This window comes from Phyllostomus hastatus, unplaced genomic scaffold, assembly GCF_019186645.2.
Source record: "Phyllostomus hastatus isolate PE091 unplaced genomic scaffold, TTU_PhHast_1.1 phas_contig_86, whole genome shotgun sequence".
NCBI classification, from domain to species: domain Eukaryota; kingdom Metazoa; phylum Chordata; class Mammalia; order Chiroptera; family Phyllostomidae; genus Phyllostomus; species Phyllostomus hastatus.
Window position 1 is genome coordinate 51313883 of NW_025333977.1, and position 12047 is coordinate 51325929.

The 12047-nt window shown below is 35.4% G+C and overlaps 1 protein-coding gene across 1 annotated transcript; it reads left to right on the top strand.

Annotated features, from left to right (window-relative positions):
• The first annotated feature begins 273 nt into the window (after positions 1–273).
• HSPA13 (heat shock protein family A (Hsp70) member 13) lies at positions 274–11692 on the top strand. The gene is made up of 5 exons (XM_045851782.1): positions 274–410; positions 2224–2564; positions 5105–5318; positions 7060–7227; positions 8237–11692. Exons 1-5 carry the CDS (start codon positions 386–388, stop codon positions 8902–8904), a joined length of 1416 nt encoding a protein of 471 aa, XP_045707738.1. The 5' UTR covers positions 274–385; the 3' UTR covers positions 8905–11692.
• Positions 11693–12047: the final 355 nt, after the last annotated feature.

Sequence of the window (12047 nt, forward strand, 5' to 3'; positions counted from 1 at the left end):
GCCGAAACTACACTTCCCAGAAAGCAAAGCGGTGGGGCAGTGCTAAAGAGGAAGTGAGTTTACACCGCAAGTTGGCTCCAGGAACTTGAGGTTTGATTACAAACTCCAGTCCTCCTTCTTGGCTTTCCTCCACCTCAGCCTAATTGGCTCCGTGGTTCGTGCGTGGGAGGGCGGTTCAGTGGTCACTGGCAGCTGTTGAATGGAGGCTTTCAGCCTCGAGACCTCACGGTAAATAAAGTCCTTTCTCTGGTTGGAGATGTAGTTTCTCCATTGGCGTCAAAGCAAGAAGACTACATTTCCCAGGGGGCCGCGGGGCTGCCTGGCAGCTTGGGGGCGGTGCCTCAAGTCTGGTACAGTCACCCCAAACCTCTCCGGCGGGACTGTGATGGCTGGGGAGATGACGATCCTAGGTCAGTGACCGAGGGGGTCTCTGTCGCTGTTGTGGACACTGGAGCATTTTGGGGAGGCCAGGTTGGGTGGGGGTGTTTGTCACAGCTCTAGTTCCAGCTGGCGCCGTAGGAAGGGCGCAAGAAAGGTGGTTTAGAGGCGGTTTTAGGCTGCTCGGAGATCCGGTTTGGGAGTCGCTTCTAGGATGGCCCAGGCCCGAGTAGGCCCACCGTGTAGGGCCGGCAGCTGCCTTCTGCATACATTCCAGGGACATCGGGCCTCGGGAACTTCTCTTTCCAAAACAACGTCGCTTTGGTTCGTTGGATGAATTGGGGCCTTTGAGAGAAAACAAGAATGTGCAGCTCCAGCACCCTTCAGTGGAAGTAGGGGGAGTAGCCCCAGCACCATCCTGGGCTGTAGATTCTAGGGTTGTTGAGTTTTGAGAGATCCGGGCCTCGTTGATGTATAGTCAAATCAGTACAGTGTTCTTTCCGACAGTCCTGGTCAGGAATTGCCCTCCATCACAAGAAGGTGATGAAATGCTTCTGAAATTTCCTCTTGCACATAGGAGCAAGAGGAAAGTGGGATCGACACTTGATGTCACTTCTTTGAATTATATCTTCATGGGGACGAGCTAACAATTAATAAAAACATTCCTATAAATTGATATTTTAGGTCATATGTAACATGAATGGACGACACAGGAGGTTAATACAGCCTCGGTAAACCTAATACAAAATTAATTTGTAATATTCTAAGTGACCCCTTTTTTCATCACTGATGTTTACAATATGCACAGCCTTTGTTCATACTTGTTATTCTCATCAATTAATAATTACTGAACATCTGCTGTTTGCTAGGTGCTCTGCTTGGTACACTGCTTGGTACATTGCTTGGTATATGGGATACAAAAGTGGACAAAACCTGCCTGCAAGGAGCTTTCGTTTATGTTGTCATTATCAAGGTTACAGGGCACACTTCTGTGCTTCTTTACTAAATATTCTGTAAGAAGTGTGTCGTTAATTGATATTTTAATATAGAAAAAGTTAACTATGTGCTGTTATGAAGTGACAATTTTAATACCAAAGCAACTTTCAAAATCATTTTATCCAATTTATCCGTTTCATCCCAGTGAAAGAAGAAAGGAGATGAGGGGATAAAGAATTTTAGGCGTTAGCAATTTTTTTGCTGTGGGATTTTTTAATAATGGAGTTACTTTTTAATAATGATAACTAAAGCTATTTATAAAGCTGTAAAACCTAAGAAATGAATTGATCATGAAATTGGATTATATCTAACTTATGCTTCAGGTGAATGGGTTTTACTGTCAACATCAGCACAATTTTTTGAAGATGTTATTTATTTATTTTTAGAGAGGGGGAGGGAAGGAGAAAGAAAGGGAGAAAAACATTAGTGTGCCCATTGCCTCTTGTGCACGCCCCTTACTGGGGACCTGGCCTGAGACCCAGGCATGTGCTCTGACTGGGAATAGAACCGCAACCCTTTGCTTTGCAGTCTGGTGCTGAATCCACTGAGCCACACCAGCCAGAGCTCAGCACAGTTCTTATCAAAATGTTTTTACTTTTGTTCCTTTATAGTGAAGTACACAGATTTTTTGTGGGTTTTTTTGTTAACTTATTTTAATTGTGTTCCTTTTAATTTACATTGTGAAAAACAATGTTTGAGAAAAGAGTTATCTGTACTATAAAACAAAGTACTTTGAGAGTGTATTTTTATTGTTGTCTCAAAAAGTGGTATTAAAGGGACTTTACTGTAGTACTTCAGCATATTGTACTAGTTTGATAAGATATATCTTTTAATTTGCCTGTATTTCAGGATCAGCTGTTTTGACTCTCCTGTTGGCTGGCTATTTGTCACAACAGTATTTACCATTGCCTACTCCCAAAGTGATTGGCATTGACCTTGGCACCACCTATTGCTCTGTTGGGGTATTTTTTCCTGGCACAGGAAAAGTAGAGGTCATTCCAGATGAAAATGGGCATATCAGCATACCCAGCATGGTGTCTTTTACTGACCATGATGTTTATGTGGGGCATGAAAGTTTGGAGCTGGCAGATTCAAATCCTCAGAACACAATTTATGATGCCAAAAGATTCATAGGCAAGGTCTTTACCCCAGAGGAACTGGAGGCTGAAATTGGCAGGTACCCATTTAAGGTAAGTAAGTAAGCTAAAATCTATTTTAATTTTAGTTCAACATATTATTTCAATTAGTGTTTTGGCTACAAGTTATAAAACTTTTTTTCAACTGACTCAGTCTGCCTGGAAGTTATATTATCACGTATAATAAGCAATTTCACAGGTCCAGCATGAGTCAATTCAGTGGCTCCACACTGCTATCAGGAAATTAGGACCTTATCATATTCTTGCTTTACCATCCTTAGAATGTCACCTAACTCTTTCACTGTAGCTGAAAGGCTGATGAGGCTTCATGTACTATGGATATATGAATGGGTGTATTCTCTTTATTAGTATGTACATATTGAGTGCATACATATTTGTATACATAAAAAATATCAATAGGCATGTTCTTCTGTGAGTTGTTTGAACCTCATCAACATGTCACAGTCAATACATTCACATCATCATTTTTCATGGTTTTGTGGAACGATTTGTGGTTGTGTGGAATGACTATTCAACTGTTTAAATTACCCAGTCCCTATCAGTATACATTTTATTTTTTTCCTGATTTCCCACTAATGTTGGAATTTCATTGAATATCCTTGTACATATATCTTTTTACAGTTCTCTGATAACTTTCTAAATTTTAATTCTAGAAGTAGGATGGGTCAAATGTACACAGGTGTTAAGGCTTTTGATTTATAGTGCCAAATTGTACCCTGAAAAGGTTTTGTGCCGTCAACTACTGATTTTTAGACTGTGTGTATCTTCACTAGTTACTATTTTAATCTTTGCCAGTAGATAAATAAAAAGTGGTATCTTGTATTAACCACTGTTATTTCTAGTGAGGTCAGAATTAAAAATTGCTTTATCGGCATTTTTATTTTCCTTAGTGATCCATTTCTTGTTCTTTGTCCTAATTTCCTTTGGGTTGTATATCTTTTTCCTTGATGACATAAAATACATTTGCGATATGTTTTCAGTAGTTTTTCCTGATGATACATAATTATTTTTTGAGTTGACAAGAGCATCAATATTTTATGTAGTAAAATTGTCTCTTAATGTTTTAAATGGTTTTGGCTCTTTATTGTGCTTACAGTGGCCTTTCTAGTACTACCCACTGTTAATTTTCTTCTAATGCTCCACATGAGTATTTTGTTCTTTTAAAGATTTAAATGTTTATTTCATGTAAAGGTTTTTCTTGTAAAATACAAAGTGAGATTTTATTATTATATTTTTAAATTTTATTTTATTTTATATTTTAGAGAGAGGGGAAGGGAGGGAGAAGGAGAAGGAGAGAAACATCAATGCAAGAGAGAAAGAGAAACATGGATCAGTTAGTTGCCTCTCAAATGCGCCCCAGCTGGGGATCAAACCGCAACCCAAGCATGTGCCCTGACTAAGAATCGAACTGTTGACCTTCTAGTTTGTGAAACAACGTCCAACCCAGGGGGAGATACAAAGTGGGATTTTGAATGATAGGTTTTAAAATAGAAAGCTATATTCGTGCTGCTTATTGAACCCATCCATAAAAATTCTCAATTTTCTTACCCGTTTGCAAAGCAGAAAAATTCTCCGTGCTTTTTTAGCCTCTTTCTTAGAAACTCTTAATTTATAATCTTTCTTATGTAGTGAAAAAATTATATAAAGTAATATAAATATATTTTCCCCTAAAGTACAGTTTTGGGTACATTAGTTATTGATCCAATAATTATATTTTTTTGTTGTTTGTTTCTAATGTAATCTGATTTTTTGTTGGTTTTGTTCCATGTGGGTTCTGTTACTGGTATCTTTGGACCTTATTTGAATAATGTCTGTAGCTTGTTTTTGTTTTAGTCATCGATGTAAAATATTTTTTGGAAGGTCAGGTTTTTTTTATTGAATCCTAATTATGTAGTGTAGAATGACTGTTGTAACATTCTTATATCTTCTTAAAGCAGACTAATTCTCTTTACTGTTGATGTTAGTGTAGTCTTCTCTCTTGGTGAATCTAGGATAGTATGTTTTAGAATTACTCTTCTTTTAAAAGAGGAAAACTACATTAACAAGGATAATAAGCTAATACATAACATATGTTTTCATGGAAACGAGAATGTAAGTGATATTTAATTCTTGGATAAGAACATAATGAAATACTAAAATTATTCTTGTACTAAAGTACCAGAACATTATTTCACTTGTCAATTACTTTTGGAACAAATTAATTTTAAGAAAAAGAAGACCCTTAGTCAGATACATGATTTAGCAACTATTATTCCCTATATTTCATCATTAATTTTTTTTCTTTCTTTAACAACTATATAATGAGAATCTTATTATGCCCCAGTGATATGCCTGGTAATAAATGTTTGATTCTATTATCAAAACTACGGTGTGGATTCATTTTATAGATTTTAAAGTATAACTTTTAATAATCTCTGATCTTAATAAATGTACTTGATAAATTACAAATGAATTTTATGACCATGCAAAGATAAGTTTTAATTAAATATGTCTGGTATATATGTGTGTAAGTGTGCATGTGCGTGTGTATACATATACTTTTACACCTTTTTCTTTGCAAACCCTACTCACAGGTTTTAAACAAAAATGGAATGGTTGAGTTTTCTGTGACGAGTAATGAGACCATCACCGTTTCCCCAGAATATGTTGGCTCTAGACTGTTACTGAAATTAAAGAAAATGGCAGAGGAATATCTTGGGATGCCAGTTGCCAATGCTGTTATATCTGTACCAGCAGAATTTGATCTAAAACAGAGAAATTCAACAATCGAAGCTGCTAAACTTGCAGGTAACATTACCAATTCCTGAGTTACATTTTTATCAAAATTTTCTTAGGTTGAAAGTCTTCTGTAGTAAGATGTATGTATCACTTTGCAAACCATAATTAAGAAAGCTCTGTAGCACAGTGTGAACTGTATGTATCACCACAACCACCAGTCAGGCACATGCAAAAAACCACCAGAGAACATGGATGCATGTTTGAAATGAGTTTTTTCTTCTAAACTTTCTTTAATAGTAAGAATATAATATTTACTTGAATATAATATTTATGAAAGTTTGAGGTGAGGGGAATTCATTTGACACCATTCAACAAATGTCGAGTGTCTCAGTATATTCCTGTTCTCATGGAATTTATATTGAGCAGATAAATCCCTTATATAAATGCAAATCTGATCTGATACTTGTATAATCAGATACATTCCTGTTCTCATGGAACTTATATTCTATTAGAGAGAAACAGACGAATAACCATTAAAGATACATATGTTACAGGGTTTTTCACCTTTATCATTATCGATGTGTTGGGCTGGAAGATTCTTTGTTGCGGAGGCACTGTCCAGTGTACTGGGGGATATTTTGCAGCAAACCCAACCTCTGCTTACCAGATAGATTGGAGCAGAACCCTCCCCACCTGAGTGGTGACAGTCTTTTCTCCAGACATTACAAAATGTCCCTGGAAGGGTAAAATGGCCTGTGGTTGAGAACCTTGATACAATGGCTATCAGAAAACAACATACTATGGAACAAAAGAGCAGGATAAGGGGATAGGATTGCTGGGTGGTCAGAGAAGAGCAGTCTTGCAGGTTTTAAAGCAAGTGTTCAGGTAGGACTCGTTGAGGAAGTGACATTTAAGCAGATTTAAAAGAAGCAAGGCAGATAGCCAAGGAGATATATAGGGGAAGTACAGTGCAGGTGAGAGAATGGCCAGTGGTGCAGCCACAAATGTGAATTTGCTGTGACATGAGAAGCTTGACATTAGCCAGTGTGGCCAGGGAAGAGTGAGTGATGAAGTCAGAGAACTAAAATGAAGGGTATTATGATCTTTGAATAAATTCTTAAGAGTTTGAATAGTTTTTATGGCTCCTGATACAGAAAGCCGTATTACTTTCTAGACTACTCATGTGGCGGTTAGTTTAAAGAAGGAATTTTGCTCAAGGAAATTTGATCTTTTACCCGTGCATACACAACAAATCAAAATCAGATTTGTTATATTATTTCAGATTTACATTTGAGGGTCTTATATTTTAAGTATTTACTAAGAGTATTAAGAATAGCTATTTGAACATCTCATTTAGATATTTCTTTTTATTAATTTTTGTTTTAATAAAGAGTTATTTTTAAATGAAGAGCACAGTAAGCTTATCTCATATACACTCTAAACAATTTCTTAGAGTATATAATGATTAAAGTTGTATTGCTCATAAATTCCAGGTAAATATGAAAATGAGAAGAGGCTCAGATTTTTTTTTTTTTAATAATTAAGCATTAAGAGTAGAATGGTGTATTCCACTGAATCTAGGCTTTTATTTTATATTATAACCTTTTGGAATAATTTTAATGATACCAATTTAGAGGAACTAAATATCCTTTCCACTTTATTATTTTTATTGGATTTGTGACTGTTCCTTCTCATTGTTACTCAGTGGAGTTCATGTCATAGAAGACAGTTAACATGTGTGGCTGAGTGGGAAGGAATTTATTAATTGTGCCCTCTCATGAGTTATTCTTTCCTCTAACCAATCATACAGGTCTGAAGATCTTAAGGGTAATAAATGAACCCACAGCGGCAGCTATGGCCTATGGTCTCCACAAGGCTGATGTCTTTTACGTCTTGGTTATAGATTTGGGCGGAGGAACTCTAGATGTTTCATTGCTGAACAAACAAGGAGGAATGTTTCTAACCCGGGCAATGTCTGGTAAGACAAATATAGGGAGACTTAAAGAGGTTCAGGCACATTAACGTATCTGTGTGAAGTGTTCATTTAAAATTTTTTTCATTATTCTTTTACTTCATATTGGTAATCTTCTGTATATGTAATTTTATGCCACCATTTCTGTGTATTTACAGCAAAAAGTTAAGTCTCAAAAATGACTGGGCATCTATAAGTCAAATAAAAAGAAAAGCTACCACACCCAGTGGTAGCTAACTAAACCGATACTTTTCATGGCCATGGGGAAGGAAACAGAAGGAAGGAAATTCTTTTAAAATGAAGGATGATCAGTTTATTTCATTTGATACTCTGTTCCACAAAATAAGTATCATTAGTATTCTCTAGGAAGTGATATCTTTTTGTCCTCTAAACCTTTTAAAAAGTTTTTATGTTTTAATTTATTTTAAAGAATAAGCCTATTTGAAAAGTGGAGCTTTAAGTTACAGGTGGTCTGACTTCCACATTTGTCTTCCTCCTAACTAGACTCTGTGTAGAACCAAGTGCAGTGCGGGGGGTTCATATTACATTGCTTTTTTCCTTTTCAATCTCTTCCCCCCCCCCCCAGCTTTTCAGTTCTTAGGGAAGCAAAGGATTTTTTAAAAAGATAAAATGCCTACTGGTACTTTTTACTTATGAGAAGGACTTTCCTCTGTTGAATAATGATATTTAGTGTCTCTAAATTGCTACTTAAAGGCCAGTCTGTGTTCTCAATCTCTGTTTTCTGAAAAAATATTTGGTATCATTGAGATACTTTCTTTACAACATTTAAAAAATTTAACACAGGTGTGCATTTTTCTTTCAGTAGTACACATTTGAGTTAAAATCATTTCAACCCAGTTATTTGTAATCAGTCTTTATATGAATAAAACCTTAATACATTAAATATGGACTTTGTTATTACCAGAATATTATTTTTATACATGCGTACTACACAGATACATATATATACACACATTTGAATAGCTATAATATAAACTCTTTATTTTTAACCTAGGAAACAACAAACTTGGAGGACAGGACTTCAATCAGAGATTGCTTCAGTACTTATACAAACAGATCTATCAAACATACGGCTTCCTACCCTCTAGGAAAGAGGAAATTCACAGATTAAGACAAGCTGTGGAAATGGTCAAATTAAATCTGACTCTTCATCAGTCTGCCCAGATGTCAGTGTTACTAACGGTAGAGGAAGAGGACAAGAAGGAACCTCAGAGTGGTGCTACTGAACTGCCAAAAGACAGACTGTCCCCAGAAGATGGCCACCATGTGAACAGCATGTTGGGAGCTGGCCTTTCTGAAAAGAAAAGTGGAGAAAGTCAGGTTTTATTTGAGACAGAAATATCACGGCAGCTCTTCGATAGCCTTAATGAAGATCTCTTCCAGAAAATACTGGTACCCATTCAGCAAGTATTAAAAGAAGGCCACCTGGAGAAGACTGAGATTGATGAGGTGGTTTTGGTTGGGGGCTCTACTCGTATTCCTAGAATCCGCCAAGTCATTCAAGAGTTCTTTGGAAAGGATCCCAACACTTCTGTAGACCCTGACCTGGCAGTGGTGACGGGAGTGGCCATCCAAGCAGGGATCGATGGAGGTTCTTGGCCTCTCGAAGTCAGTGCTTTAGAAATTCCCAATAAGCATTTACAAAAGACTAACTTCAACTGAATTATGGAGGAATGATTATTATTTGTGACCTTGTCTGATGAATCCTTTTTATCAGACCACATCCTCTAAAAAAAAAAAAAAAAAAGAGTTCCTAAACTATCTTAAAAATTTACCTGAAAGGCAACATTCAGAAATACAAAAATTTATGTAACATTTGTTTTAGGCTTGAATGTGACCAGATTGGTCCTATTTAATTTTGGAGAAATCCCATTCCAACAAATACTTTCAAAATGATAGAATTGAGATAAAACTTCCTAATAGGAGCACAGGTGGCTACGTTTTCTGGATTCTGGAAGAAGATACCACGTGCACTTAAAATTATATTCTGTAAACATTGCCTAGTGCCAATTTACAGGATTCCCAGTTCTTACTAAATTGTCTTAGCAGGAGCTGGTAATTTATTTACTTGGTTATCACATGTAACTAATAATTTGAACTATACTTGAAGGACAGTGTTGATATCAGGTATTTGCATTGGCTGGCAGATAGCAGTATTATTAATATAAGCTGCACATGTAATATTAACTGCCATATAACAAAATTACTTTCACAAATTCACTATTCCATTATGTGTCCTATTCATGTAATCTGCATTATCCCACGTTTTAAAATATAGTGGATCAATTTTTCTTTCCAAAATTTTAATACCAGGTCATAGAAATAACCCAATTTATGTATTCTAGATCCTTCATCTGCTATGCATCATTCTCTGCTTGGATTTCCATGATTCTGCCTGATAAAAATGAGGGTTTTTTAATTGTATTTTTAAAACATGTTCATGTCACAATGAAAGCCATCATTACTATCACTTTTTTTGTTATTCAAGACTTTTGCAGACATTAGTAAACAACAATAATTGGCCACAGTATTTGTTTTATATTTTTGTTTTTGTTTCTTTATTTTCAGTAAGCCTAGGAGAATGTAGCTTGCATTTGATTCAGTTTCACTGAGATTTCCCCCATATTTAAGTTTTGAATGAGGAAAAATATGCTCGTTTATCAAAAACCTTGCTATCATTCCCTACTATTCATTTTAAACTAGTCACACTTGAACTGTGTTTAGCCTTAAGGTTAGTGTGTGATGACAGAAAAGAAAATCCAAGGATATTGGAAATCATGTGGAGATTTAATGTGGAAGGAAGTGGAAAACTTTCCACCAATCAGTACTTGCAGCAGTTTTGTTTTGGTCTGTTTCCTTTTAGAAAAGCTACAGGGACCAAAAAAGAAAATAAGTTTTGTTTCTGTGATACCTGTATTATCTGAAGTATTTTTTTCCTTAATAGAGTCATGCTTCATATCATTCAAAAATTATACTCTAGTCAAACATTTTTGTTAAAGTGTCTGCTTTATCCATTGTTAAATTCAAAAAAGATGTTGAATTTTCAATCACTGAAAAAGAATTAAGCAAACTTATTTCAGCAACATCAGAACATAGCTTCTCAATAAAAAGTTGAATGTTAATATTTGTTGCAGATCTAAAAAAAGCTTTCTTAGCAATGCAATTGCTATTAAAAATAAACTTCAAACACCTGTGTACAGAAAATATCTGAAGTAGGTAGATAGAAAAAGTAAAATATTTGTTGACATATTTTAGGACTAATGGAGAAATGCCAAAGATGAATCCTTCACTGCATTATAAAAATATTCAAAGTATTCTTTTGGACTTCATATAAATCTTTAATAAATTTTAGAATTGATAAAAGATCTTTTTATGAAAGTCTTCGAAAGTTCAATTTATCAGAATCTTCACATACAATATCAGCTTAAACCTAAAGCATTTTAAGATTTTTTTAAAACTTGAATTTCTCCAATATATGAGATAGTTTAGGACAATTTGTTAACACTTTTTAGAGAAAGCAGTTTGCCAAATAGGATTGTGAATCTCATACTCTAAAACTGGAATTTAAGTAACTTGATTGTATCTGAGAATTATAATGGCAGTGTTGGAACTGGGGGCAATAGTTCAGCATATTCTCTATAGTTACACCTTTAAAAGATGAAGTAATGTCTGCCTTCAGTCATAGTTTAGGAGGCTATATATATAAATAGACATGACATCAATGTAGTTCATTTAAAAGATAAAAGTGCATACCGAAAGTGATCATTTATGCATAATAATCTGAAGACACTTCATAAAACTACATTTGGTTGTACATCTAGCTAGTGTATTTGGTGGTACGTAACTTTTAAAATACTAACTGTCTTGTATGATTAGACTGTGAATGAGTAATTTATTTGTATCAGAAATGTTTTGGTACTGTGTTTTCACCCAAACCACTGATGTATCTACAGATACTGCTGTGTATATAACATGTATTGTGCATAACAGACTGTGCCTCTTAAATTTGTGTTCATACAGGTCATTCATATTTTAATGTAAATAAATATGACTTTGCAATTTGTTTTAAACTGCGTGCTTTATTTTTTCATTCAGGACCTGGCCAGAGTACCTTTTCTGAAGTATATAGATAAGAAAGTAAGTGGGGATAGAGCTGACCCCGCAATGAGTGCATTGCATGTGACCTTAGCAGGTGTTGCCTAGTTCCCTGCATCGTGCCTGTCTGTGGAATTGCTTACTTTGCTGCTTGTTTCCCTGATTTAGATGAGACAGTCCCTGTATTATATAAACACTGTCTGCAGAATTCTGAACATCATCAATTCATGGCTTTTGACTATAATGAAGCCAACACCTAAACTAATTAGATAGTTAATAATTTGGACCATAGACTACTGTAATCCTTAAGTTGATAATTCTTTTTAATTTTCTAATAAAGTTTGTATTTTATGTATAAAAAACTTAAGAGAAATTCATTTGATTAATGTAGCTTTTTCAACAGCCCTTAAAGATAACAGACTTGTCTCTTTAATGCTAATTCCTGTGATTCCTTCATAGTCATTTTTACTCCCATTACTGAGGGACTCAAATATATGACGAGATATAGGGACACTTCCATATGTTTTTCATTCAACAAATATACAGTGCCCTACTGAGTTAGGCAGCCTCTAATGTGACTTCCAATGATCCTGACCTGGTGTTCACTTTTTTGTGTGTCATTCTTGTCCCTTGAATTTGAGAATCCTGAAACACCAATTCAAAAGAACCTGTGCACCCCAGTGTTCATAGCAGCACAATTTACAATAGCC

Excerpts from the sequence above, each read along its gene's own strand:
- HSPA13 (XM_045851782.1), top strand. The coding sequence starts at position 386 with ATGGCTGGGGAGATGACGATCCTAG. Across the intron at positions 411-2,223 it reads TGGGGAGATGACGATCCTAG|GATCAGCTGTTTTGACTCTC; the intron begins GTCAGTGACCGA and ends CCTGTATTTCAG. Across the intron at positions 2,565-5,104 it reads TTGGCAGGTACCCATTTAAG|GTTTTAAACAAAAATGGAAT; the intron begins GTAAGTAAGTAA and ends CCCTACTCACAG.